The sequence below is a fragment of the Hippocampus bargibanti genome, linkage group LG18 (assembly GCF_051943395.1).
Source record: "Hippocampus bargibanti isolate YZ-2025 linkage group LG18, ASM5194339v1, whole genome shotgun sequence".
Taxonomy (NCBI): domain Eukaryota; kingdom Metazoa; phylum Chordata; class Actinopteri; order Syngnathiformes; family Syngnathidae; genus Hippocampus; species Hippocampus bargibanti.
Window position 1 is genome coordinate 13,910,546 of NC_142751.1, and position 27,697 is coordinate 13,938,242.

General features: G+C 45.1%; 2 protein-coding genes and 2 long non-coding RNA genes across 22 annotated transcripts in view; 1 reads left to right on the plus strand and 3 right to left on the minus strand.

The window, feature by feature from the left end:
• LOC148884783 (uncharacterized) overlaps window positions 1-5,516 on the minus strand; it is a 9,123-nt gene extending 3,607 nt beyond the window's left edge. The window contains exons 1-4 of one of the 3 annotated variants that reach the window (XR_016118284.1): window positions 5,378-5,516; window positions 5,162-5,289; window positions 2,998-3,251; window positions 1,545-1,637 (exon numbers count right to left, since the gene is read on the minus strand). This is a non-coding gene — a long non-coding RNA (uncharacterized LOC148884783). Of the gene's footprint in view, window positions 1-1,527; window positions 1,638-2,991; window positions 3,252-5,161; window positions 5,290-5,377 lie in introns of all 3 variants that reach the window. The other 2 variants (XR_016118282.1, XR_016118283.1) reach the window with 2 other exon arrangements.
• On the plus strand, window positions 266-14,336 carry slc4a5b (solute carrier family 4 member 5b). 13 transcript variants are annotated; one of them, XM_089020554.1, is made up of 27 exons: window positions 266-360; window positions 1,590-1,660; window positions 1,768-2,013; window positions 4,836-4,968; window positions 5,109-5,269; window positions 5,406-5,567; window positions 5,727-5,831; window positions 5,963-6,018; window positions 7,026-7,183; window positions 7,257-7,344; window positions 7,430-7,584; window positions 7,664-7,789; window positions 7,904-8,078; window positions 8,156-8,289; window positions 8,360-8,540; window positions 8,636-8,726; window positions 9,073-9,125; window positions 9,195-9,386; window positions 9,631-9,744; window positions 10,267-10,428; window positions 10,568-10,746; window positions 10,826-10,898; window positions 10,981-11,295; window positions 11,500-11,664; window positions 13,180-13,237; window positions 13,480-13,520; window positions 14,199-14,336. In XM_089020554.1, coding segments are annotated over exons 2-26 (3,354 nt in total). In that variant the 5' UTR covers window positions 266-360; window position 1,590; the 3' UTR covers window positions 13,482-13,520; window positions 14,199-14,336. The 13 variants fall into 13 exon arrangements, 11 of the variants coding, with proteins under 11 accessions (XP_088876680.1, XP_088876679.1, XP_088876678.1 ...); XM_089020553.1 differs by having other exon boundaries at window positions 14,127-14,265; XR_016118280.1 differs by having other exon boundaries at window positions 267-360; window positions 12,879-13,237; window positions 14,127-14,265.
• Window positions 5,660-14,150, minus strand: LOC148884785 (uncharacterized). 3 transcript variants are annotated; one of them, XR_016118286.1, is made up of 3 exons: window positions 11,964-12,871; window positions 11,483-11,581; window positions 5,660-5,797 (listed from the first exon to the last, which is right to left on the minus strand). It is a non-coding gene; the product is annotated as an uncharacterized LOC148884785 (long non-coding RNA). The 3 variants fall into 3 exon arrangements; XR_016118287.1 differs by lacking the exon at window positions 11,964-12,871 and adding an exon at window positions 14,032-14,150 and having other exon boundaries at window positions 5,718-5,827; XR_016118285.1 differs by having other exon boundaries at window positions 5,718-5,827.
• Window positions 14,337-15,096: 760 nt separating the features above from the next.
• On the minus strand, window positions 15,097-27,157 carry sez6l (seizure related 6 homolog (mouse)-like). 3 transcript variants are annotated; one of them, XM_089020564.1, is made up of 17 exons: window positions 26,963-27,157; window positions 23,858-24,076; window positions 23,002-23,135; window positions 22,541-22,748; window positions 20,757-20,942; window positions 20,515-20,686; window positions 20,281-20,447; window positions 19,542-19,736; window positions 18,865-19,003; window positions 18,479-18,675; window positions 17,456-17,650; window positions 17,191-17,382; window positions 16,363-16,557; window positions 15,690-15,725; window positions 15,510-15,630; window positions 15,331-15,427; window positions 15,097-15,235 (listed from the first exon to the last, which is right to left on the minus strand). In XM_089020564.1, exons 1-17 carry the CDS (start codon window positions 27,111-27,113, stop codon window positions 15,206-15,208), a joined length of 2,634 nt encoding a protein of 877 aa, XP_088876690.1. In that variant the 5' UTR covers window positions 27,114-27,157; the 3' UTR covers window positions 15,097-15,205. The 3 variants fall into 3 exon arrangements, with proteins under 3 accessions (XP_088876690.1, XP_088876689.1, XP_088876691.1); XM_089020563.1 differs by having other exon boundaries at window positions 15,123-15,259; XM_089020565.1 differs by lacking the exon at window positions 26,963-27,157 and adding an exon at window positions 24,142-24,631 and having other exon boundaries at window positions 15,123-15,259.
• Between the last annotated feature and the right edge of the window lie 540 nt (window positions 27,158-27,697).

Sequence of the window (27,697 nt, forward strand, 5' to 3'; positions counted from 1 at the left end):
CAGATATGGTTGCTAAATAAAACATTGTGTGTTAAAAACGTTTGAAATGAAAAAAAGTCAGATTTTCTTATTTTGATAGAAGTCTTGAATGCAACACAAATTGTATCTCTTGGAATATCAAGAGAGTTGGAATGCCGTCAATGGTTGGTTGGCTGATGTAGTCCAAAATGGAAAGTGCACATCGATGGATGCCCTGCAGGTACATGCACATACGCCCGCCCGCCTGCCCGGTTGCCCAACCCGTGTGGTCGAATTCAGTCTCTTCAGTTGTCGTCTGATATTGGGTGAATACGCCACTCCGCCGCTGTGCTCCACTTTTTAATTTGACGTCTTTGTTTTGTCTTCCTTTTCCTTCATAAGGTAAGCACCACTCAGTTTAATTATTTTTAGTATGTCAGCAAATATGTTATTTCGTGGAAATTGTAGATATTACAACTGGTCGACATATATGGTTTATCTTTCATCACCATGGAAACCGACTTTGGGTCAGGCTGTCACATTAAGTGGAAGGTGGAATTTTTTTGAAGGCCTCCTAATTGTTTGCAAATTTGACCTTTGACCTTGTCTTGTTACATGCGCGAGTACACGCGTGTGACGACGTATGACGGGGCAAATTGTTTGAGGTCACCCAACAGCAAGTCTAGCTTCAAGTGATGGAAAAGTGCATGTGACCTTCACAGTGGGTGATCAGGCGTCAACATCCCGATTGACATCTATTGATTAGAACACACACACCCCTACACCCACAGGACGTCATGGCGTCGGGCAGAAGGCCACTTTCCATCATTAGAGTGATCAGTCAACACCTGTTTGATAGTCTAGCGGGCAGTCAAAATGCGAAAGAAATACGGGCCAATGAAATTGTATACTTTCCTTGTTGACCTCCACTTATGCCAAAAATATAAAAGGTTAAAAGAAAAGAGCAGTTTTCGATAATGGGAGATAATTTTTGTCAAAGTGGGGTTAGTTCCACTTCCGGGTTGAGTGAACGCTGGCGTGTGTGGCTGCCGCTGCTCACTCACAGAAAAAAATATCCTGTGACTGTTAAGTGTCTTTGAGAGTTTTGAAAGGCGCTTATAAATGAAAAGTATTATTATTAATTATTATTATTATTATAGTTAACTCATTCACTGCCAGATAATGTGCAAAAATGTGTCCACTCCAGTGCCAGAGTTTTTGTAATTTTCACTCTCTTCTTTCATCAGAAAAAAAAAGAGTTAATTCCTAAGTTATATAGATCTGGGGTTATATGAGCGTGAAATGGGGGCGGTTGTACAAAATACAACACATATTGATTTATATAGCGCTTTAAAAACAGCTGAAGCTGTAACAAAGCGCTACCATGGACAAAAGGCAAACGATGCCCCCTCGTGGAAGGGAAAAACATTGTCGGAGGTCTGACCAGTGCTTTATCAACACCCCCCGGAGGAATAAATTTGGGAATGGCGCTCCACGTCACGCTTTTCAATTCCCAAATAAATTCAGGAATGGCAGCGAATGAGTTAAAATTTATTTGAAAAATGGTACCGTGGCGACATCTTGACCTGTTGCGAGGACGGGCGTCACGTGTCCATCTTCTTCTTCCCCAGGATGGATCACCACGAGTGGCCGCGTGCCAGGGACAGAGGTCACCGACACTATGACGACAATGGCGGCAAGGGTGAGTGGAAGCAACCAACAAGCTAAATGCTAATCGCATAGGTAGAATTCCATCATCACGGTAAATGAGATTCATATCACTTTTGTTGCCGCGTGTGAATCGCGCAGATGAGGAGGCGCTGTACGTCGACGTTCCGCCGTCCCATCGGCGGAAACGACGACGCCACCGTTCGACCGATCAGCGGCACGACGGCGATCGCGCCGCTGGACGCTCGCATTACGAGCACCGCTACTACCATGATCACCGCCAGCACGCCCACCCGGCTTTCTATCAGGATAGCGACGATGATGACGGCGGAGGCGGCAATGAGCACGACTGCTGCTCTCACATAGTGGACCAAGCTGACCCGTCGGGTGAGACGCAGTTTTTACAACTGTCAATCACAATCCAAACTCATTCACAAATTTATTCGGGAATTGAAAATATGTCGTACAGCGCCATTCCCGAATTTGTTCGGGTTTTGCTTTTTTTTTGCTTGGGTGCTGATAAAGTCCTGGTCAGACCTCTGGCAATGTTTATCCCTTCCACAAGGGGCCCGCATTTCCATTTTGTCCACGTTAGTGCTTTGTTACAGCTTCAGCTGTTGTTAAATTTGAATATTTATTAGCTATATGGCGCATCCGGCTACATAGCGAGCTAGCTATAGCTATCTATTAGCTAGCTGGCTAGCTTTCTATCTATATGAGTAACTTCCGGGTTGAGTGAACGCTGGCGCATGTGGCTGCCGCTGCTCACCCGCAGAAAAATCTACCGTGTGACTGTAAAGTGACCTTGAGAGTTTTGAAAGGCGCTTATAAATGAAATGTATCATTATTATTATTTATGTAGTCCGCAAACTCAATATTCGCTGGGTCCTAGAATTTGAGTGACAATGACAAAAACCCTGGCATTGGAGTGGACATATTTTTGCACATCGTCTGGCAGTGAATGAGTTCTTGCAAAACGTTGGCAGTCTGCGACACAGCTGATGCTTTGCAAGAGTTCAGAAATCCTCAAAATCTGGTACGTGGTCTCCCTCCAGTGTCACGAAAAAAAATGTGGAAAAAAAAAAAATCACTCAAAAAAAAGTGGAATGGGGAAAACATTCATTGTTCCCGAATTACTAGAATTAGCAATGTGACAAGAATCTAGTCAAAACCGCATTCCGGGCGGCACTGGGTGAGTGGGCGGGGGGGGGGGGGGGGGGGGGGGGGGGGGGGGGGGGGGGGCGCGACGAATCGAATCTCACAGACCCTAATCTGATTAAAAGACCTTGTACGTGCACGTGGATCAGTTGCCTGGAGGAGGAGAGTTCTCCTGAGGCCTTTGATGCATGTCAGAGAAACACTTACACTTACTCTTTGCGGGACGCTTGACCAAGATGGTGAGGGCAGGAATCCCGGTAGCTGGTTAGCGTGTCAAGCGAGACATTTCGGAGTGGCCGTCGCCTTGCGAGTTGCTCCTTCTGCTTCCTTTGGTGGCGTTCACGTTGCCGAGCGGACCGATCGAGATCGATCAAGCGGTTCGGGGTTTGGACGCAATCGGTCGTCATGGCTTCTTCTTGTGAGACGTTAGCAGACTGTCACGCAGGTAACGATGACCATGACCCAACCTGCCGACAGAATATTTTTCAGGATTTATAATGCATCGTATTATTTGTGAAAATAAGCGGAAAGTAATTTTATCGCGGGATAATGGATCAATCATCAAATTATTACAGTAAAGTCTCGTTATATCGATATTCAAGGGAGTCCGAAAAAATATCGATATAACCGGGACTATCGATATATCCAACCCTGTTTGCATGTAATTTTCTCCGTGCGTGCATAGAAATAGTATCGATATAACCGGGACTATCGATATATCCGATATCGATATAACGAGACTTTACTGTATGTTGGAATTTCTGTCGCATTCACGGTTGCCACACGGCGCTATTAGCTTCGGAGTCGCTCAGCTGTTTAGAAAAAAACAAAACAGTCAGAATCAAACCTAAATTTGCGGGGTTTTGTTTCTTTTTTTCATTGACATTATGTGAGGGAAGTGTGGTGACATGGCCAATCGATGATCAATCGATCCACTGGGACTAATTAGAGCAACTCATTAAAGGCAGACCGCAACGATGGCTTCCTCATGGATCAGGCATCATACTGTGGCGAGAGGCTTTCCTGAATGCGAGCGACGCTATGAGAGAAAGAGCAAGAGAGAGAAGGAGGGATAGAAAAAGAGGAGAAAGAGACAGAAAGAGAGAAATAGGGAGAGAGAGACAGCGAAAGAGAGACGGAGAGAGAAAGAGAGATAGAAAGAGAGAGAAATAGGAGACAAAGAGAGACAGAAGTAGGAGAGACAGAGACAGTAAGACAGAGAGAGACAAAGAAAGACAGAGAGAGAGGGAGGGACAGAGACAGAAAGGGAAATAGAGAGAAAGAGAGATAGAGAAAGAAAGAGAGAGAGAGAAATAGGAGACAAAGAGACAGAAATAGGAGAGACAGAGACAGTAAGACAGAGAGAGACAAAGAAAGACAGAGAGAGAGGGAGGGACAGAGACAGAAAGGGAAATAGAGAGAAAGAGAGATAGAGAAAGAAAGAGAGAGAGAGAAATAGGAGAGACAGAGACAGAAAGACAAAGAGAGACAAAGAAAGACAGAGAGAGAGGGAGAGACAGGGAGACAGAAAGGGAGACAGAGAGACACAGAGAGATAGACACAGATGGAGGAGAGACAGACAGAGAGATAGACATAGAGAGAGACAGTGAGACAGAGAAAGAGAGAGACACAGAGTGAGATAGTGAGACAAAGAAAGAGACAGGGGGAGGAGAAAGACAGAGAGAGACAGAGAAAGAAAGACAGAGGGTGGAGGGAGACAGACAGAAAGACAGAGCAGAGACATACAGAGAAAGCGACAGAGACAGAGAGAGAAAGACACAGATGGAGTAGAGAGAAAGACAGAGAGAGAGAGAGAGAGAGAGAGAGAGAGAGAGAGAGAGAGAGAAAAAAAGAGAGACAGAGACAGAGGGAAGAGAGAGAGAAAGCAGAGACAGACAGAGAAAGAGACAGAGGGAGGAGAGACACACAGAGAGCAGAGACAGACAGAGAGAGTGACACAGATAGAAAGAGACAGATGGAGGAGAGAGACAGACAGAACAGAGAGAGAGACAGATAATTTTTATGAATTTCTGGGGGGGACATTTTTGCAGTGTCGCCGGCGGCTGAGCGGCTTCGTCACATCCTGGGGGAGGACGATGGCGGCGGGCCCACGCCCACCATCTTCACGGAGATGGACACCCTGCAGCAGGAGGGCGGAGAACTGGAGTGGAAAGAGTCGGCCAGGTGAGACACGGGGCGGGGCTTAAATAGAACGGGATTTCGTTAGCGTGCTGGTCTTGTTGGAGACTCCACCAAAAAAAAAAACATATTGGTTTTTGGTAGCAGGCCGGGCACTGACGGGCGTTGCCGATTTTGATTGACAGATGGGTGAAGTTCGAGGAGAAAGTGGAAGAGGGCGGCGAGCGCTGGAGCAAACCTCACGTGTCCACGCTGACGCTGCACAGCCTCTTCGAGTTGCGTACGTGTCTGCAGACCGGGAGCATCCTTCTAGACCTGGACGCTTTCTCACTGCCGCAGATTGTCGGTGAGATGGAAATATTTTGTCTACATGAAGAGAGTAGATAAAGAAAACGTAAAATGACAGCTGGAGAGATGTAACATGTCAGGTTAAAAAAAAAAATGAAACTCATACATGACGTGATGTCATGGTGCCTCCGTAGAAGAAATGGTGGAGCGTCAGATCGCCGACGGTCTGATTTCGGAGGACGTGAAGGACAAGATCGTCTTTGTCCTACTGAGGAAACATCGTCACCAGACCAAGAAGCCCATCCATCGTTCGTTGGCCGATATTGGGAAGTCGTCGTCGTCGTCCGCCGGCGCCAGTAAGCGAGCGCAGCGCATGACCGTTCACGCACGTGTAGCACGCCGCCGCCATTTTGCGCGTAGATCTTAACGCTTTTCGGGCTTCTAACATGGTGCCGCCTGCTTGCTCCGCCTCTTCACCTCAACTTGACCCTCCCCCCACCCCCTTGCTCGCTTAGACCGTAGTCCTCAGGCAAACTTGAATCGTAGCACAAGCGCCGCCTCCGCCGTCCGTCGCTCCACCGACGACCTGCCGAGACACGCCAGTAGCCTGGGACGCCTGCGTGAGTCACGTGGACACGCACACGCACCAAATCATTGAGAATGTAATCCGTGTCTTGCGTGTGCATTTGTCAGTGCTTTCTTTGTTGGTCTTCATATCAACATTGTGCGTGATTGTGTGTCGCATTTACAGATCATGCGCAGAGTCGAAGCATGAATGACATTTCGGAAACGCCCAGTTCTGACCAGGTAACTTTGTCAGTAATAAATATACAGGTAAAATCCGATTTACGACCAACTGGATTTACAACCACCCGTACTTATGACCACGACCTCCAGACTCTATTTTTAACATTTTAAGATGGAGAGTTTGCGAGTCATTTAGCCTCTATTCAACATTTTCAATGGATTTCCACTTACGACCATTTCGACTTATGACCGTTTGGTCGGAACGGAACTCGGTCGTAAGTCGGATGTGTGCACGCATGTACGTTTTTTGTATTACCTGTACTGCTGTTCTGTCGGTAGCTTGCGGAATTACTGATGAGCTGCACCGAGTTGTCCTGCAGCAAAAGCCTACAAAGCATACGTGTCACCTGCATGGCACGTTTGCGCCGCTTGCCCGGGTTCCCTCCCGGTTTTGCCAACTGCCACCAATTCCACCTTACCCACCACAAATCTGCAAAAAAACAAACTCGCACAAACCACCTCGCTACCTAACTGTCACCTTCCTGGCCTCCAAGCTGCCACTAACCTGCCAGTGAACCCGCAATAACGTACGCTTTTGCTGCCACACTCACACGTTGGCATGTTAAGCGGCAAAGATTTGGTGGCTGGTGACCGGCAGAGCCGGCGGCGTTAATCTCCGGATGACCGTGGGAACGATTGCAAAGTTCAGGTCCTCCACTGATATGTTTTTTTGTTTTTACTTTGATGTCAATGGGATGTTTTTAAGTGCGTTTTCAGTTTTATCATGAACATAGAATGTAAAGATGCATGGAGACTAACGTGTTCATTCGGTATTAGGTATTCTGTATTCTCTGCTGCTAGCTCCGTGTTTGAAAATATTTTTGTGTTCCAAATACCTTACCTGGAAACAAAAAAAAAACTCTTAACAAAAATTACTCGAGTTATCTTCCCTTCACGGTTTCCATAAGACTTCAAAGATCCATGGTAGGTCTGTTGGCACCTCCTGGTGGAGGATCAAGGTACAGCACCATTTCATCACCGAGTTGCGGGTGTTGCTCCTTGTGCAGATGAAGAACAAGTTCATGAAAAAAATTCCCCGCGATGCTGAGGCATCCAACGTCCTGATCGGCGAGGTGGATTTTCTGGATAAACCCTTCGTCTCCTTCGTGCGTTTGGCTCAGGCCACGACGCTCGGTGGCCTCACCGAAGTTCCGGTGCCGACCAGGTTGGGTACACACTCCGCTTAATCCTTTCATGCACCCCATAACCTGATAACATGGTTGTCATGTGCCTTGCAGGTTCCTGTTCATCCTCCTGGGCCCTCATGGCAAGACCAAGTCCTACAACGAGATCGGCCGTGCTATCGCCACATTGATGGTGGACGATGTAGGTTGCCCACTGTCCCCGGAATGGCTCCTGTGTACCCCTTGGCCGCCGTCTCGTTTGACTCCGCATATCCTTGGACTTCCAGCTATTTAGTGACGTAGCCTATAAAGCAAGGGATCGCGAGGATCTGATCGCAGGCGTGGATGAGTTCCTGGACGAGGTCATCGTCCTGCCTCCAGGAGAATGGGACCCCAAAATCCGTATTGAACCCCCCAAGAAGGTTCCGTCGGCGGAGATGAGGCAGGAGCGCCATGCGCCGCCTTAAGGATTCCGTCGCTGCCAAACATGGTCCTCAGCGCGGTCTTGTTGTGCCTTCCAGGAAGTCTGTGCTGAATTTAAATGAGCTGGCTCAGATGAATGGCTCAGCTGGGGGGCCGGTCGGCGGGGAAGACGAGCAACTTCCTGTCCAGCATGAGATTGGCGAAGAGCTTAAATTTACTGGCCGGTAAGACATCTGGAGGTCCGGGCTTTGAACCCAGGTTTCAGGATGGAGTTTAATGTAAACAGGAATATATTCAGCTCCAAGATCAATTTCCAGCTTTGTTCTTCCCACCTGAAGGCTTGCCGGAGGTCTGTGGTTGGACGTGAAGAGGAAGATGCCGTGGTACTGCAGCGACATCTACGACGGCTTCCACATCCAGACCATCTCAGCCGTCCTCTTCATATACTTGGGCTGCATCACCAACGCAATCACCTTTGGCGGCCTCCTGGGCGATGCCACAGATAACTACCAGGTGAACAAAACGTCTCTTCCTGATGTCTTTTCAGTCCGAGATGTTCTCTGAAGACTGGGTGATTCCCTCCATCTCAGGGTGTGATGGAAAGCTTCTTGGGGACGGCGTTGGCAGGAACCGTTTTTTGTTTGTTTGGCGGTCAGCCGCTTATCATCCTCAGCTCCACCGGACCCATTCTAATCTTTGAGAAGCTCCTCTATGAATTCTGCAAGTAAGACCAAGGCTGAGGGCGGTGAGCCCAGGGACACGTTTGACCACGGTGACACCACGTTTGTCTCCAGGAGCAATTATGTGGACTATATGGAGCTGCGTCTGTGGATCGGGATTCACTCGTGTCTGCAGTGCTTCGTCTTGGTCCTGTCGGACGCCAGCTACATCATTCAGTACATGACCCGCTTCACAGAGGAAGGCTTCTCCAGCCTCATCTCCTTCATCTTCATCTCCGACGCCATTAAAAAGATGGTCTGCTTCCTTCTCACATGCAAAGCATACACCGTGACTCTGATATGTTAGCACCTCAATACATGATCCAGCTTTGACCCTCATCTTCCATCCAGGTGGGCGCCTTCAAGTATTACCCCATCAACCGGTCCTTCAAACCTGACTACATCACATCTTACAAGTGTGACTGTGTCCCTCCAGACCAAGGTGAGTCCTTCTCTCAGGTCCCGAAGACCTGGTCTTCGTGGTCCTGGTGGGCTTTATTCTTATCTTTTGTACCTCCCCTTAACTCACGATGGTGTGGCGTGAAAACGTAAGTAAAAATCTTCGCTCTATCCTCCATCTTGTTTCCTAATCAAAGAATGACATCCACTTTGTAATTGAGTCTTCTCCATCATCAATGTCACCTTCTGTTTCCGGCTTCAGTAATCCCACACATCACTTCCTGATTCCCCTGAGCCCAATGTGACTTCCTGTTTGGTGCTTCCTGTTTGTAATTGAATATTCTCTGACATCATTGTCACTTACTCTTGCCTGGTTTCCGTTCTTCTAGATCTCCGCTGGAATATTTCAGCTCCTTTGGCAGATGACAACATGTCACTTTTGGTGAGTGACCATTTTTTTGCGAACAAGTCGTGAGCATAACAAGTGATTGTTTCACGGGTGGTGCCGCAGTTTAACATGAGCGATATGGACTGGGCTCAACTGAGCAAGAAGGAGTGCATCAAGTACGGCGGTAGCCTGGTGGGCAAAGCATGCAAGTATGTGCCCGACCTGGCCCTCATGTCCTTCATCCTTTTCTTCGGCACGTACTCCATGACCGTCACACTCAAGAAGTTCAAGTTTAGCCGCTATTTCCCCACCAAGGTGAGAACCTGACCTGATCGGAAGCAGGCTGGATCTTCTGTACCCACCGGTCAACCCGCACGTGATGAAAATGACCCATGCATTTCCGAGTATGTTAACAAGATTGCAGCTCGCATTAGCTCATTTGGTTAACCATCAAAAACAGCATACGTACCACATTAGCCAGATGCTACCATCACCTAGCGATTATATAAAAGAGCATGCTGAACCTGTTCCGTTGCCCTGCCCCTCTTTCCTGCCACAGCTGCGTCAGCTGATCAGCGACTTTTCTATCATCATCTCCATCCTCGTCTTCTGCGGAATTGACGTCCTTCTGGGACTGGACACGCCCAAACTGCATGTTCCCATACACTTGAAGGTCCCTGAATGCATCACGTGCCCTTTGTGTAGAAAACCCTAAAACCCACGTAGTATCGACATGTGTTGCAGAATCATATTTCAGGATGGTGATTGTGCAGATTTAACCAACGAATCTTGGCTTTCTCCTTTTCACTGTGTTTGTGTGTTTGTGCAATGCTAAGCTAAGGAAGCTAATCAGTGATTTTGCCATCTTCATGTCAATCATGTCCTTTGTGGCTCTGGATATGTTGATGGGTTTAGACACGCCCAAACTGATCGTTCCCACTGAGTTGAAGGTGAGTGGTTAGCATATCCGCCTCATAGTGCCGGGGTTGTGGGTTTGAATCCAGGCCTTGTCTTCTTGTGTTTTGAGATGTGATATTTAAGGTCCCAAAAAATCCTACTGTAGTGATTCGGGAGTTTCAATCCATGATTGGAATCCTCTCTAACAAAGTACTAATAAGTCATGGTAGCACTGTGTAAATCCTTTCCAGATGCAGCACATGCATAAATCCCAACTGAAGTGGAACTTGTTTTGCAGCCTACACGCGCCGACCGTGGCTGGCTGGTGATGCCGTTCGGTAAGAATCCATGGTGGTGGTACCTGGCCAGTTTTGTGCCGGCACTTTTGGTCACCATCCTGATCTTCATGGATCAGCAGATCAGCGCTGTCATTGTCAACCGCAAGGAGAACAAACTCAAGGTTATTTGCTCGTCCGGTTCCTTCTTGTCACTGTTTAAAGATGTTTCAGATGTTCTTCACTCTTGGATCTCCTCTGCCGAATCTCCTTTTGACTGTAACATAAGAAATATCTCACTGTTGCTCCCTCTTCACCTTGCAGAAAGGTTGTGGGTACCACCTAGACCTGTTCTGGGTGGGCATCCTGATGGCAGTGTGCTCCTTCATGGGTCTGCCGTGGTACGTGGCCGCTACAGTCATCTCCATCGCGCATATCGACTCGCTGAAGATGGAAAGCGAATCCAGTGCACCTGGCGAGCAGCCCCAGTTTCTGGGGGTCCGGTAAAAACACCCACTCTTCATACCCAATGGCATTCTTTGCTTCCTTGATGACTTTGGGTTTCCTCTTCCTCGCCGCCAGCGAACAGAGGCTGACCGGAACGCTTGTCTTTGTCCTGACGGGACTTTCTGTCTTCCTCGCGCCTGTCCTACAGGTCAGTCTTGTACTTACAAGTCAATCTCAGCTATTCTAATTCTTGTATCCAAATGGAGCTAACACAAATTCTCATGTTGCAGTATATCCCCATGCCGGTGCTGTACGGGGTCTTCCTATACATGGGCGTGGCTTCTCTGAGCGGCATCCAGGTTGGTGTTAGCGTTAGCTTTCAGGTAGTGTATTTCTCTGTACGTCTGTGTGTAACTACATTTAATCGTCAGTTCTGGGAGCGCATCAAGTTATACCTGATGCCACCGAAGCACCAGCCGGATTTTGCCTTCCTGCGTCATGTTCCTCTGCGCCGAGTCCACCTTTTCACCCTGGTTCAGATCACCTGCCTAGCTGTCCTCTGGGTCCTGAAGTCCACCTTCCTGGCTATCATATTCCCCGTGATGGTGAGCCCACTGACAGAAACCTTCATTTATTGTAGATTACTTACCACAAGCATTTTAAAGAGGTCGTGAATAAACAGTTTACGAATGTGGATCCGACGATATAGACAATCAAATGTGAAATTTTCTCAGAGGCCAAAGATTATTTCAATGTGTTTGTGAATCAGTGTGTTTGTGCACGTATGCTCACTGGGTTTCCGGGCGCAGATCCTGGGCCTGATGGTGGTACGGAAGCTACTTGATATGATGTTCTCCCAGCATGACCTGGCCTGGCTGGATGACATTCTGCCTGACAAAGACAAGAAGAAGAATGAAGATGACAAGAAGAAGAAGAAAAAGAAGACGACGGCTGACACGGAGAGCGACGAGGAGGCGAGTGTAAACATTCTTTATCGATAAATAGAATACGAAAGCAGGAAGATGCTGATGTCAATATTTCTGACTTGCAAAAATGTTCACATTTAGATTAGATTAACCTTTTTTAGTCTCACAGTGGATATATTCACAAATCACAGCAGCAAAGTTATGAAAGGATTAGTCGACTAAATGCGAATAACACATTATGGCGGGTGCATAGTTTGTCCTGTACATTGCAATGTTACTTCCTAGTAGCTCTTTAACACAACAGCCTCCATAGAAAAATAACTATATACTGAGGAAAAAAACATTACCTGTTATTTACAAGATGTCATGAACACATCACACGAAGCAGAAACTGGTTCCAATAGAACGAGAATCACGGTTGCGACCTACTGCGGGCTCACACTAATAACACATTCGACTGAATGAAAAAAAAACCAATAACACAAACAATTACATACAGTAAAAATTAAATTAAACAAATAACTGAAACAGGGTATGGCAGAAGAATTAGTGAAGCCGCATTCACGTTGCTGCCCAACAATAACTTGCTATCGACTCAATATGTACAAACTTTCACTCGATAAAAAGTACTTTTAAATAACAACACATACAGTAAAATGGGCTTGTAACAAACCAGAGGACTAATTAAGGACACCACACGGTAGAAAAGGAAAAACAAAGCGAAATGTTTTTTTATGAAATTGATAATTAGTGCGAACCATCGGCAGGTGGCGACTCACCAACGCGACATCCGGGTAGCTGCGAGTGATGCTACAGCGGGAAGCCGTTGGAACACTGTGCGCTGTTACGTCACATCCGTCATCATTTTATAACTTTATCAATCACTCCGTTATGTACGCACAAGTAAAAAAATAAATACAGCCTACCAATAGAGGATAAAATTACATAAGTATACATTCTTATGAATATTTTTATGGTTTTATTATCACTGTTTCTCTTTTGCGACACTATATCCAAGTGAATATCCTGTGGCATTATGGGAAAACAGTGCTAGGTGATTAGCATTAAGCCTACAAAAAAATCCAGTGACTGTAAAGTGTCCTTGAGAGTTTTGAAAGGCGCTTAGAAATTAAATGTATTATTATTATTATTATTATAAATCTCTGAATTGTTCTGAGGTCCACAACCCTCTACCATTCGCGATTAAATGAACCCTGTGTGCGAGTATGACTAACATTAAGCTTATGTTCTTATTCCTGCAGTGTTGCTGACTTTTAACGCTTCCTGCCTTTTCTTCTTCCACTTCTTGTTCCTGCTCGCTGAGCACAACGGCTAACGCCATCTGCCTGCACTTGTGTCACTAACATCAAAAGAAGCACATCCTAGATGAAGAAAATTGTCACAAACATGGCGTCATGTGTCTTGAAATTGATAAATGGCAACTTGGGATGATGAACTTTTTTTTTTTGTTTTGGCTACAAAATGTTTGTGTGTGCTGTGGGTGAAGCTTACCTGAACCTAGCATGTTGACTTCTCCCTCTATATATCACCATTCCTCCCCAGATCCGCATGGAACAACCCAATTTCGCCCACAATTACTATCCTGCCCCCACTTCAACCTGTGAGTTCAACCCTTTCCCCTTCGCTCTTCTTCTTTTACTCGTAAATAAATTCAAAACATGAAAAAAAAAAAACAATTGGTTTGGTTTTTACACCATGTAACATTGTAGGGGGTACTCCTGCGTTCAAAGCTTGTGTCATGCATGGTTTCGTGTGTGTGTGTGTGTGTGTTTGTGAATACATCATGCGTGGTTGTGTGTGTGTGTGTGTGTGTGTGTGTGTGTGTGTGTGTGTGGACGGCAGGAGGCATCCCCGTGGCGGCACATTGAGGATTCTTGTCAAAGGTACTGCATGTTGACCTTTGACCTTCCCCAACATGACTGAATATTTTATATCGGATTTAAATTTGTATGTGTCAATACTTTAGTTTGAAAATATACAACAGCTGGCTAATAGCTATCTATTCGCTAGTTAATAGCTATTTACTCGCTAGCTATTTGCTAGCTAATAGCTATAGCTATCTTTTTGCTAGCTGTTAGCGATCTATTCACTAGCTGTTAGCTATCTATTCACTAGCTATTAGTTATCTATTCGCTAGCTAATAGCTATCTAATCGCTAGCTAGCTTGCTATCTATTTAAGTTACTTCGGGGTTGAGTGAACGCTGGCGCGTGTGGCTGCCGCTGCTCACCCACAGAAAAGCTTATCCTGTGACTGTAAAGTGACCTTGAGAGTTTTGAAAGGCGCTTAGTAATGAAATGTATTATTATTAATATCACATCCAACGGCAAACTCTAACATTTTTTAACCTGTTTAAATTTGTGGTGACACGTCAACCAATCAGTGAAGGTCTTACCTTGCATACAGGAAGTAGTTGCATTTTTTTCTTCCGCTTGGATTTGTTGCTCTCAAACTTTTATTTTGAAGTACCCGATTCTCTCCCACGCTCAGTGTCACTCAGCAGCTGAATATGAATCACCCCTCTGGCGCCGGGCCTTCAATGGTGCCGCCTCCCATCCACAGGCCCCTCCCCAAAGTACGCATCCAGGTGAACTCTGACAAGGAATGGCAACGTCATCACCCGCACGACAGGAAATGGAGCGAGCTCAGCTACGCGGACAACTTCCTATAGTCCAAGGTCACTTAGTCTTGACTTCCGGGTCAGGTGAGAAGGGGGCGGAGCTTCCTGTGGTGACACCAAGAAAGGAAAATGATCAAAAAGACAAAATTGTCCAAAAGAAACTTTCCCGCATTTCATCACAGATTCATCATTATTCAGAAAAATAAACTGTTTATCACACATTCGTTTATTTTCACAAGTGGTTTGTTGACTCATTCATATCCCATGACTCACAAGTTGTCACGTTTATTTCTTTAGTCTCCTGCAAGAAATAAGAAAAATAAAAGGTACAGCACACCAGTAATCATCACACGACACACATTTTGACATCATTAGAATCTCATGACAAGATGAGAGCGGGAACGGAATCACCTTTTCGCTCGCCATATTTACACAATAAAACCTCCATGAATGTTATTTTTGCATTCCTGTCCTGTTAGCTTAGCATCCATTGTTTCATCCGACTGACAGCTTTATAGGAAGCATCTTTATTTGCACAAAATGACCTGTAAAGAAAAATACAGGGAACATCCCACTTACGACCGAGTTCCGTTCCGACCAAACGGTCGTAAGTCGAAATGGTCGTAAGTCAAAATCCATTCAAAATGTTAGATAGAGACTCTGAGGCTAAATGACTCGCAAACTCCCCATCTTAAAATGTTAAAAATAGGGCCGTGGTTGTAAGTACAGGTGGTCGTAAGTCGAGCTGGTCGTAAGTCGGATTTTACCTGTAGTTCAACAAATATGATTGTTTTTTTGAACTCTGACTGTTCCACTTCCTGTATTTCCTTGGGTGAAAATTCTGAGGATGGCAGCTAGCCCCCTAGCCACCATCTGAAGACATCTTCAAATCTATTTACATCCCTTCCTCCCGGGCAGCGTGTGACAGGGTAGCTTTTTTTGGCATTCCTCAAATGGACACTTCATATTCACGAGAGTCCTGCACACAAAGCGGATGAGGGGGCTAAAGCTAAGCTAATACGAAATCAAAGCTAAGCTAAGCTAAAGCATCTGCTCACGCATAGCGCCGCCCACCTCATAAATAGGGTTCTCAAACTCGGTCTCCGTGGTGATTTGCCGGTACGGGTGAGGGTACACCAAAGGCAGACCGAGATTGGAGCCAGGACGGCACCTGACAGGAAGTGACATCACACGCAGAACGTTAATCAAGAGGACATTATTCATTTTCATCCAAAAATGGCGTAAATTCCCACCGTGTCGCCAGCACATAAATGCCTCCCAGGAGCACCGACATCAATAGAAGCAGGACCAACCCGGCTAACGGCAAATTGCTTCCGTCCACCGCTGCACCGACGCCACCGTTGACGTGTGAGACTGACACATACGTTGTCGTGAACACCAGTCCGCCTCCACGCGCACACATGCACACTCACCTTCTAAAGCGTGGTTGGCAAAGCAGGCGTGGTCAGCTGTAAGATATTGATAATTGGACTAAATGTTAGCTACCGGACCGGCTTTCACTTAAAGGACAACCGACACCATTTTTTTGTTTCCTAACTGACATCAGAAAAACGTTTTATAGCATGTAAAATACCCAAAACACACAGGCTGATTTTTTTTAGTCAAATGAAAAACACCAATAAAAATGACTTAAAGTTTCCCAAAACCGCCACAAAATGAGCTTGGAACTGGGCAGATTCAGAAAGTCCCGCCCCCTTTTTCGTGACATCACTATTGGTCACACACTGCCTTGCTCCAGAATCAAAACAATGGCATCAGAGAGTTCAGATTCGGAGAAGATGCTTTCTTGTTACTCATCCAGTTATGAATATGATTCGAATAGTTCTAAAGAGGAAAGCATAAATGTTTGACATAGATTAAAGAAGTCTTTCCGTATCAATTCTGGACTCCAATGTAGCGCCCAGAAAATGCACAAGATGGCGCCGTTGGAAATGGGCTTATTTATTCCACTGGGAATTTGTACAAGCTTTCACCTTCTTTATGCGTGTTACCTCAATTGGCTCAACACGGTGTTTTCAAAAAAGTACCCAAAATGCAATGAACCGTTCATCATTCCTCAAAAAAATAATGTGATTGACAGGTCACCTCTGCAAATGGGTAATGGTCCGCTCCAGTAGGAGGGGCTTCCCTGGACGCATTTAATGGTGACGTCACCGACCGGCTGGTAACCGTTGTAACAGACAAAGGCCAGCGTCTCCCCGGGCGAGAAGATGCGTTTGGACGTCAGCTGGTAACCATTATCGGGGACGCCGGGGTTGGCGCAGGACAGCGAGTCCTCAGCTGAGACATAAAAACAACAAGTGATACCTCGGTTTACGAACCCCTTGGCTTACGAACTTGTCGGTTTACGAACGTTAAATTTATGATATTTTTACCTTGGCATACGAAAGGCAGAATGTAAACTGCAAGGTTGAAATTCCCACAAGCCAGCTGTACACTTGATGCAAAAAGTTATCAACCCAGCTATACAGAACATAATTGATGAGGAACTAGGTAAAATTATAGCAGAGAAAGCACCTACAAGGGATCATTCCTCAAGATGGTCAAAGAAGGCTTCGTTCCTCATCGAGTGTTTAATGCTGATGAAACCAGCCACTCCATTCCATCAAGCCATCAACAACCATCAAAAAGGTAAATAAAATTACTTTATTATATACTAGTGTCTATTTCTTTAATTATAATACCATATCACATTTTATATCTTGTGTAGTTTTAAGGCTTAGAAAATTATAAAGTAGAAAATTATGTTTTATGTGGACCTGGGAACGGATTATTCTCATTTGAATGGTTTCCTATGGGATATTAATTTTTGGGATAAACACGTTTCGCCTTACACACTCTGTCTGGGAAACAATTAAGTTCGTAAGCCAAGGTATCACTGTACATCATTTCGTTCCGTCAGAAGTGACTCACAGGTGCATCGTGGGAGGTGCGAAGTCCACACAGGCGTCCCTGGCTCACGTCCATAGCAGGTAATGGTAGCGCCGCCTTGGAGAATGTATCCGGCGTCGCAGCGGTACCGGACGGTGGTCCCCACGAGTAGTTTGGGGTCTGACAGGGACCGGGCGCCGTTCTCGACGTGACCTGGGTCTGAACAGTACATGACTGCCAAAGCAAAAGATTGTTTAGAGACCTGAAACTGTTCGCAAAGGACATAAGGACAGACAAAAATACTGACTCTTCTGACAAAATGGCGGCTGCGTGCTCCACGAGAGGTCCAATTGGCACGTGAGGGTGTCGCCGCCCTGCAGGTCGTATCCTGGGTCGCAATGGTAGGTCACGCGGGCGCCTCGCAACGCTAAACCGTCCACGTGGGTCTTCCAACCGTTTTGGATCTCGGGCAGGTCGGCGCAAGAGTCGTTGTGGGAGACCTCTGTGGATCGTTGGTGTATTAGCATGTTAGCATCAGAATTAGCATTTTGTTGTCATCAGCGGTTACACAATTTGGTGTGTGTGTGTGTGTGATTCACACAGAATGAGTCAGCGTGTGTGCAGTTATTTTCATAATAATCGGCGCATGTGTCAATTTGTTCAGTGATTCAGTAGGATAGCGAGGCTAAACGGAGGTGGCGGTGCATGCAAGTACAAAACACCAGGAGGGTAGGGGGGTGTCATTGGTTGCTAGGTGATGTCGGTGTTGCGTTTGGACTCTGACTGAGAATAAGAAGTTATCATATTTAAAAGTTTCATGCTGTTATATGCTTAGTCAACATGTGTGACTCAAATACACAATTGAAGCACAGACAACCTGGGGTCAATCTGAGGTCAACAGACAGAGCTTGTTAAACTGTCATCTTCACCTAGGTCCTAGATTCTAGGAGATCTGGCCTTGGACAGAATTTAGGACTTGGGAAACTCCTTTATCACAGAAGTAATTTAAGACTTGAAAGTCCTTCACAGGAAGAGCTCATTAGCCAGGTTACACATTTATCAGTTCATGGAAGAGACAATGTTTGATTGCTTACAGCTGTTTGCGCTTAGAACGCCCAGGGGGCGTGGTATTCTAATCAAGAAAACTATGTTTTACTAATGTATCACTTAAATTTGCATATTGTCTGAATAAATAGCTTGGCAGAGGGCTGCAGAATTCAGACGTCTGTCATGAATGGCTACGTCTCCTGCCGGCAGTAAAAGACAATCTTTCTGGGTCCGAGCCTTCGTCCACAGTAACCGATCGAACATCTCTGACAGACTCCCTCACCCATGTAGTTAATGATGAATCCCTCCCCTTTGCCCAGCACAAGTCCGGCCGGATCCGAATGGAAAGTGACGCTGAGGTCAGGGGTGCTGGAGAAGAGCTTGAAGGGGGCACGCCCACCCGAGTAGCCGCCGAGGGAGCGGGCGCCGCCCTCGTCGCCGTCCATCAATGTCAGCAAGTCGCCTTCGCTGATGTTGAGACTGGCGGTAGACAGAGAGAAAGCTAGCGCTTAGCTGAGATCGTTGCGATGCTGGATGCTAACGCTAATTGTCATTTTCTGTCCAAGTAAGTCAGTCGCTTTATTAGCCAGTTGACCCAAAAGTCAGTCAGTCAGTCCATCGGTCTGTTGGACCTTCCGTCAATCAAACAGTCGTTGTGGTTGTCCTCACAGCTGAACGTCGATGAGCACCCTCTTGTCTTCTCCAACGTGGATATTCCACGCGCACTCCTCCCCTTCGCCGTACCACTCGGGCCAGTTGGGCGACAAGATGACCCCGCCCGGGCCGCTCAGGTCACCTCCGCACTGAGCTAAAATTAAAATAAACAAAAAAGCTACAGTCATACCTTGGCTTACGAACTTAATTGGTTCCCAGACAGAGTGTCTAAGGCGAAAAGTGTGTATCCCAAAAATTAATTTCCCATAGGAAACCATTAAAATGAGAATAATCCATTCCCAGGACCCCATAAAACATAATTTTCTACTTTGTTATTTTCTAAGCCTTAAAACTACACAAAATATGCCTTATTTCATGTATAAATAAATAAATGTGCCCTTGTAGATGCTTTCTCTGCGATAATTTTACCTAGTTCCTCATCAATTGTGTTCTGTTTAGCTTGGTCGATAGCTTTTTGCATCAAGTGTCTGTGATGTGTCGCCAATGACACATCACTCATTGTGACAGCTGCGTGTGTATCCCAAAAAACAGTTCGTATGCCAAGGTAAATTTTTCATAAATGTAACGTTCGTAAACCGAAATGTTCGTAAGCCAAGGGGTTCGTAAACAGAGGTATCACTGTATTAGGTTGCTTTAAATTAGCTTCGTTTGTTTATGCTTCTGTCAGTCACCTTTGCAAAGCGGTTCGGTGTCATTCCAATAAGGGTCTCGGGCACTGATGCACTCGATGATTGGAGGACCCTGTTCTAGGGCATGACCCGGGTTGCAACTGAACTGGACCACTGCGCCAACGCCGTACAAGGGGTCCGTTGTGGTGAAGTTGCCATTCTGGAGGTACGGCTCGTAGCAGTGACCTCGTTCGAAGGCTGGATGGGGACAAAGATGGGATTTGTTTAGTTTAATAATAATAATAATAATAATACATTTATAAGCGCCTTTCAAAACTCTCAAGGTCACTTTACAGTCACAGGATAAGTTTTTTTCTGTGGGTGAGCAGCGGCAGCCACATGCGCCGGCGTTCACTCAACCCGAAATAACTAAAAAAGATAGAAAGCTAGCGAGCTATCTATTAGCTGTCTAGCCATCTATAATAATAATCATCATCATCATAATAATACATTTCATTTCTAAGCGCCTTCCAAAACTCTCAAGGTCACTTTACAGTCTCAGGATAAGTTTTTTTCTGTGAGTGAGCAGCGGCAGCCACACGCGCCAGCGTTCACTCAACCCTGAAGTAACTTCAATAGATAGCAAGCTAGCTAGCGAATATATAGCTAATAGCTAGCGAATAGAATCAGAATCAGAAAACCTTTATTCGTCCCACAATGGGGGACGAATTACATCAGTGGCCCTTGGTCTCAAGTTCTGAAAGATTTGGTCCAAGGTGCCTATGTTTGTCTCGATACAAACCTTCATAACGGATGTTGAATCCCGTGTTCTGCTCGGGCTGCTCCATGAAGTACTGAATCCTCACAGCGGGGCCTTCACTGATCACCCCCTCAAAGGGGACGTGTGTGCTTCGACCCGAGTCAAAAAGCACCACGGATCCAGAATCCAGGCCACTCCACAGAACCAGTCTAACCAGAACACAACGTCAACAACTTCCTACTGATGTTTCAATGGTGTATTGTAGTTCCGACCTACCTGTCCGAGGGTCCGAGTAGAAGTCGCTCCAGGTGCAGGTGCAGCCTTCGTTCCTGGGCCGCTTCCACAGACCAGGAGCACGAGTGTTCCCGCGTGGAGTTTGGCCCGTGGTGAGGCGAAGGCGACAGTACTCTGCCCAACGTGGCGTTCTTCACCGTACCACCGCAGAGAGCTAGAAAGAAGACATCCCTGAACCGACCCGTAGGAACAAAAACCTGGACCGATCCCTCGGGGGTACTGACCTCTGCAGGTGGGCTCCTTGTCGCTCCAAGCCGGCCGCGAAGCGTTGACGCAGGTGACCACTGGTTTCCCTTGAAGGTGGTAGCCCATGTGGCAGTGGAAGCGGGCGATGCCCCCGGGTAAGAGGTCCAATACGGTTACCTCACCATAGCGGGGTCGCTTAGGAAGTAAACAACTCAATCGGAAAACTGACAAATACAGAGGGGAAAAAAAAACAAATTAGCATTTATTTTGCTTGCTAGGACACGACGACTTTACGGGAGGGTTCGATCGGTTGTGTTGACGTTTGGTTCTGTTGAGTCTTAAAGGACAACCGACACCTCCGGACAAGTTGCGTCCATAATTTGTAAAATCACTTCAAATGACTTCTACTGAGTGCGTTTGACAAAGATTACGCCGCTTGTAAAAATGTCCTCACTACATTTGGTATAAAACCATAGTAGTCCTCACAAAAATAGCCATACAAACTCTCTCTCTCACACACACACACACTTTCCTGTTTGAACGTTTTGTGAGGTCCAGCTAAAAGGGTGCTTGTAAAAATGTCCTCACTACATTTGGTATAAAACCATAGTAGTCCTCACAAGAATAGCCATACAAACTCTCTTTCTCTCACACACACACACATTCCTGTTTGAACTGTTTTTGTGAGGTCCAGCTAAAAGGGTGCTTGTAAAAATGTCCTCACTACATTTGGTATAAAACCATAGTAGTCCTCACAAAAATAGCCATACAAACGCTCTCTCTCACACACACACACACACACACACACACACATTCCTGTTTGAACTGTTTTTGTGAGGTCCAGCTAAAAGGGTGCTTGTAAAAATGTCCTCACTACATTTGGTATTAAACCATAGTAGTCCTCACAAGAATAGCCATACAAACTCTCTTTCTCACACACACACACACATTCCTGTTTGAACTGTTTTTGTGAGGTCCAGCTAAAAGGGTGCTTGTAAAAATGTCCTCACTACATTTGATATAAAACCATAGTAGTCCTCACAAAAATAGCCATACAAACTCTCTTTCTCTCACACACACACACATTCCTGTTTGAACGTTTTTGTGAGGTCCAGCTAAAAGGGTGCTTGTAAAAATGTCCTCACTACATTTGGTATAAAACCATAGTAGTCCTCACAAAAATAGCCATACAAACGCTCTCTCTCTCACACACACACATTCCTGTTTGAACTGTTTTTGTGAGGTCCAGCTAAAAGGGTGCTTGTAAAAATGTCCTCACTACATTTGGTATAAAGCCATAGTAGTCCTCACAAGAATAGCCATACAAACTCTCTTTCTCTCACACACACACACATTCCTGTTTGAACTGTTTTTGTGAGGTCCAGCTAAAAGGGTGCTTGTAAAAATGTCCTCACTACATTTGGTATAAAACCATAGTAGTCCTCACAAAAATAGCCATACAAACTCTCTTTCTCTCTCACACACACACATTCCTGTTTGAACTGTTTTTGTGAGGTCCAGCTAAAAGGGTGCTTGTAAAAATGTCCTCACTACATTTGGTATAAAACCATAGTAGTCCTCACAAAAATAGCCATACAAACTCTCTTTCTCACACACACACACACACACATACACACAAACTGACACAATACTAAATGGGTGTTTGCGATGATGCTAATGTGCTAATTACATCCAGTCAACACATGACTGAGCACGCTTCTTAATGAGCTCATTACAACTTTCATTAAGTTTGCGCTCGTTAAACGCCTCCTGTGTGCGCGCGCATGTGTGTCTCGACACGTGCACGCTTGGTTGCGCTCACTCTGGTAATGCAGCGAAAACGTGCCGACGCCGCCGCCGTCGTCGTCGTCTTGCGCGGAGGCGAAGAAGACGGCGAGGGTGTTGCTGGGGCTGCGGATGACCTGCCCCTCCACCAGCAAAGTTTGATTGGCAAGCAGCAGCCAAGCCCCACCCTCTGCTACACCTTTGATTGACAGTCGCTCGCCATCTGACAGATTGACACTTTTCACCTGAATGATGATAAATGGTTATAGTCGGACAAAAATATTGGGACACTAGTCGGAAATGACGTGTGTGTGCATTTGAAAGGCACTTATAAATCAAATGTATTATTATTAGTATTATTATTACTACTATATTAGTACTACTAAATTATCACTACTATATTATCACTACTATATTATTAGTACTATATTACTGCTGTTCTTATTCCTATTATTATTATTATTATTATTATTATTATTATTATTATTATTATAATACCTGCAATTCGACGCCATACCCCGCATAGACGGTGATGGTGTACGTGCAGTGTACATGGCCGGCTGAGGGAAGCGCGTCTGATGAGTCGATGTAACCTTCAGGCTGCGTGAAGGTCACAGAGCAGCTGGAAGTTTCTGGAAAAACCAACATAGGTGTTTGGATATAATACTACTACTACTACTACTAATAATAATAATAATCCTATTGAAGTGATTGTAGGGATTTGGAAAATCATCTGTTATTGCCAAATTTGCATAATAATGATATAATAATAACAATAATAATAATAATAATTCATTTCATTTCTAAGCGCCTTTGAAAACTCTTTTTACAGTCACAGAATCATTTTTTTCTGCGGGTGAGAAGCGGCAGCCACACGTGCCAGAATAGATAGCCAGCTGGACAGTTAGCTAACTAGCTCGATAGCCATATAGCTAATAAATAGCCAGCTACATCGCTAGCTAGCTAGACAGATAGCCAATAGATAGCATATAGATAGCCAGCTAGACAGTTAGCTAACTAGCTAAATAGCCATATAGCTAATAGCCAGCCAGCTACATAGCTACATCTGCTAATAGATAGCAAAATAGCAAATAGATAGCCAGCTAGGATCCTCCAAGAGCTCCACTGGCTCCCGGTCACATATAGAATCAACTTTCAAATTCTTCTTCATCCATTAAGTTAGCTAGCTAGCTAGTTCGCTAGCTATCTAGCTAGCTATCTATTAAATATCCTTATCCTGTGACTGTAAAGTGACCTTGAGTTTTGAAAGGCGCTTATAAATGACATGTATTATTATTATTTTTATAAAAGGAGGGAATGGGCGTGGTTAACATCCCAGCCAATGACATCACACCTGATGATGGCGATGATGATGATGAAGATGAAGATAAGGCGTCCACTTCAGGAAGTGTCGTCTCATCTTCTACGCTAGTCGTGTGTGTCGGTGTGGACATAAACTGGAGCCTGGAGTCATCATGGAAGGGAGGCGGCGAGTGGGAGAGGACGCCATCTGCCTGTTGTTGAGCGCCCTCTGCTGGCCAATTTACAGACTGCATCCTCGCCAGGCTTGATTCTGCGCGCACACACACGATACATTGGATATGTATTTTGAAAACAGTGCCATACATGTCAACTGACCGTATTTCGCCGTGTTCTGGACGATTTTTGCACATTTTTTAGATACATGGGGCATACAAAAAGTTTTTATGAGAAAGTTTTCGACATTAAATATTAGCAATAATGTTAATTACAACAAATATCGCTACTCGTAAAAAGCGAAGTCAAGCACGGAGAAAACAAGTCCGTGCGAAAAGTCTCGAGCAGAAACAAAAGTTCCGAGAAGATAAGTTCCGGTCCGGTGGAATTTTATTTTGAAATCAAATCAAAAATTTGAAAACATTCGCCTGTTTTTTTCGCCGTAATATCATTATTTTTTTTAGAAACATACATCGTAAGAACACAAATTCAAATTAGTTTTTTAGCCATAAAAGCCACAATGCTCAACAACAAATAATATATTTGATTATGCTTAGAAATAAGTTGTAACTTGTTAAAATTATGTATTCATATTTACATGTACAATTTTGTTAATTAAATTACAAAGTGAATTATTACACACACACGTATGGTTTTTCGAAGTAAAAAAAAAAAATTGAGCCTATAGTAAGGTCAGTGTCTCTCAGTTTAACAGGTATGAAATACACACACACACAAACACACACACATAATTCTCCAAACAACAATAATGAAAATGACGGCACCGTGAACAAATATAAATTGTTTGAACATTCCAAGTGTATGCGTATGTCTGTCTGCCTACACACGCACTTGTGAGCGGTCGCCGTGGCAACTGGGTGACGGGTGTATGACAGCCAGAAGAAGTGAAAGTAGTTTGGCATCATCGTACCGTTTTAATCCTCTTGGGGATTACGGTCGCAAAAGAGAACTAAAGATTCGTGCTGTGTGTGTGTGTGTGTGTGTGTGTGTGTGTGTGTATGTGTGTGTTAGTTGAGATTAGTGAGGATTTAAAAAAGTGTTGTCACATTTAGTGCTTCTAAAGTTCCTGAGTAGGGGGAAGCAAAGACGCTGCAAAATTGTGTGTGTGTGTGTGTGTGTGTGTGTGTGTGTGTTTGTGTGTGAGTCATGACACTTTCCTCAATCCTCCCACAACTTCCTTCAGACCCCCAAATCCATGACATCAACTGGGGGGCTTAATGTGATGGGTTTTGGAGGGGGTAGGGGGGGTGGCGGCGGCAATGGGGGTGGTCTTCAAATTAAACTTGGTTGCGTTTGTGGACTATAGATCCATTTCACAACACTAACACGCAAGTCATGGGCGCTTCTCATTAGGCCGATTGTCATCCTCAACGTAACGCATCAAGTTTGGCTGCTTTGGCGAAATTGACGCTAACTCAATCCAAAGTTTTTCCGCCGCGGGCCGGTGTTGCGCAACGTCGCTTCTCGTTCCGCCTCGTTTCTTCTCAGCTTGCAAAAAAAAAAAAAAATCAGAAAACGAAGCCATGAGGAAACTTTAAATGATCCTGTTCAAATGTCAAAATAAAAGAATTCATGATCAAAATTGTTCCTCCATTCATGTGACCTTTGACCTATACCCTATCCAAGTGGGGTTGCACAAATGTACAAAGGGGTGTGTAGACTTTTTATAAACTCTACGACTTATCCACCATGGACCGCTGACACTGACACGACCAATTCAAGGTAGCGCTTTAACAACAGTTGAAGCTGGAACAAAGCGCTAACATGGAAAAAATGCCAGAGGTCTGGCCAGCGCTTTATCAGCACCAAAAAAAATTACAATTCGAGAATGGCGTTTTACGTCATATTTTCAATTCCCGAATCAATTTGTGAATGGCAGTGCATGAGTTAATTACCTACGCTCGATGCAAGCAGACACACACACACAAATTCCTGTTTCAATGCTTTCGTGAGGTCCGGAGTGGAGTCCAGATAAGGAGTGAGGACCACAAGTTTAGAGAAGAACTAGTGTTCCATTTGAACATTAAATGTCACTTCATTTCAACTTCTTTAAAAACAAAGAAATAAAAAAGTGGACTTGAAACTGAAATAACAGCAGGAGTGAGGTTTCTGAATGGCTACATTCAAAGTCCTCACCCCTGTAGTGAATTTGGTTAAAATATCATTTAACTTTTGTGGTATGAACTTTTTCCTCTCATTAACCACGAACACACACATATAAACACACACACAGTGAGTAAAAAGTGTGTGTATCCAAGTGAAATGAAAATACACACCAAAAAATCATTTTGGGTGAATTTGTGAGGACCTCTCTGAAACTTTAACAGATGCGTATATAGACGCTCTAGAAGCCTTTAGAATGGAAAAACGTGTGAGGACCGGACAAAAGGTCCTCACTTGTCAAAAATGTCCTCACTACATGTGGTATAAAACACGGGTGTCAAAATCATTTTTTTGCCGCGGGCCACATTGTAGTTATGGCTTCCTCTCGAGGGCCGTTATGAATTTGGGGAACCCATTAGAATGTTTAAATCCCTTCAAATATTACATATAGAGCACACAGCAAATTAATGAATAATTCGTTTTCAAATCTGAAGTCACGAATAATGACTTTTATTGTGGTTGACATCCAAAAATATGACATTTTGGCTCCGATTTTAGCAATCATCATGGAGCATTTCACAAGTTTGATTTGCTTTCGCGGGCCCAAAAAAATGATGTGACGGGCCGGATTTAGCCCGCGGGCCTTGACTTTGACACCTGTAGTATAAATTGTGAGTGGTCCTCACAAGACTAGTCATACAAACACAACACACACACACTCCACTGCCCATGTTGACATGTCCCACGCACGCGCTGCAGTGAACACACCGCAGAGCGGCTTAATGGGGGTCGTTGTTGTCCACGCGGGACACACACCCACACACACCCCACACACACACACAAACCGAGCGTTTCTTACCTGTGACGCAGCCGCACGCCAACCACAGCAACACACACGCGCACCGAGACATCAAGACAAGAGGCGGATCTGCGAGGGGGGCGGTCAAGGGCGGCGGTATCCTCACCAAAGGGGGCTTGAATCTCGGGACCGGCAGAGGCTCCGGTGGCATGTGCGAGCGCAACTGGAACCTCTCCCCCCCCCCCCCCCTGTACCACAACAGCTTCCTGCAGCTTCTTTTGCTCGCTCGCTCGCCCTCCCCCTTTCTTGTTCTCTCTCTCTCTCTCTCCATCTTTTGCTCACTCTGCATCGGCAGCTCCTTGTTTTTTTTTTTTTTTTTTTTGTCTCGCTGGTATTCTCACTTTCTCTCTCCCCGTTTCACTTGGGAGGTCACGTGATCGCATTGCTGCCACGTGCTGCTTACCAAAAGATGGATAAACGGGATTAAAAAGCTCTCTCTCCGCCAGACAGTTGATTTTGCTCCTTGGAAGAAGCATGCTAGTAGCATCAGGTGCTAGCAGCTAGCAGGATACTTGACTTGCACACTGCAGGAAACCAGGACAAGGGCGCGGAAGACCCCGCTGGACCCTCCGCACCCTGCCCACCACCTTTTACAGTGACCAGGCAGGCGCTACCAATCTATGCGCACCAAATTATTATTATATTATTATTTTATAATAATAAAAATAAAATAATTTAATTTATAATTTAATTAATTTAATATTGTTATATTAGATTTTATATTATATTTTAATA

Bases quoted from the DNA above. Each gene is read 5' to 3' on its own strand.
- slc4a5b (XM_089020551.1), top strand. From the start codon at position 1,591: ATGGATCACCACGAGTGGCCGCGTGCCAGGGACAGAGGTCACCGACAC. The intron at 6,019-7,025 runs GTAACTTTGTCA...CTCCTTGTGCAG, and splicing joins AAACGCCCAGTTCTGACCAG to ATGAAGAACAAGTTCATGAA. The intron at 10,429-10,567 runs GTTATTTGCTCG...TTCACCTTGCAG, and splicing joins GCAAGGAGAACAAACTCAAG to AAAGGTTGTGGGTACCACCT.
- sez6l (XM_089020563.1), bottom strand. From the start codon at position 27,113: ATGCCACCGGAGCCTCTGCCGGTCCCGAGATTCAAGCCCCCTTTGGTG. The intron at 20,943-22,540 runs GTGAGCGCAACC...TGTATTTGTCAG, and splicing joins GTTTTCGCTGCATTACCAGA to TTTTCCGATTGAGTTGTTTA. The intron at 20,687-20,756 runs GTCAGTACCCCC...TCTTCTTTCTAG, and splicing joins CAAGGAGCCCACCTGCAGAG to CTCTCTGCGGTGGTACGGTG.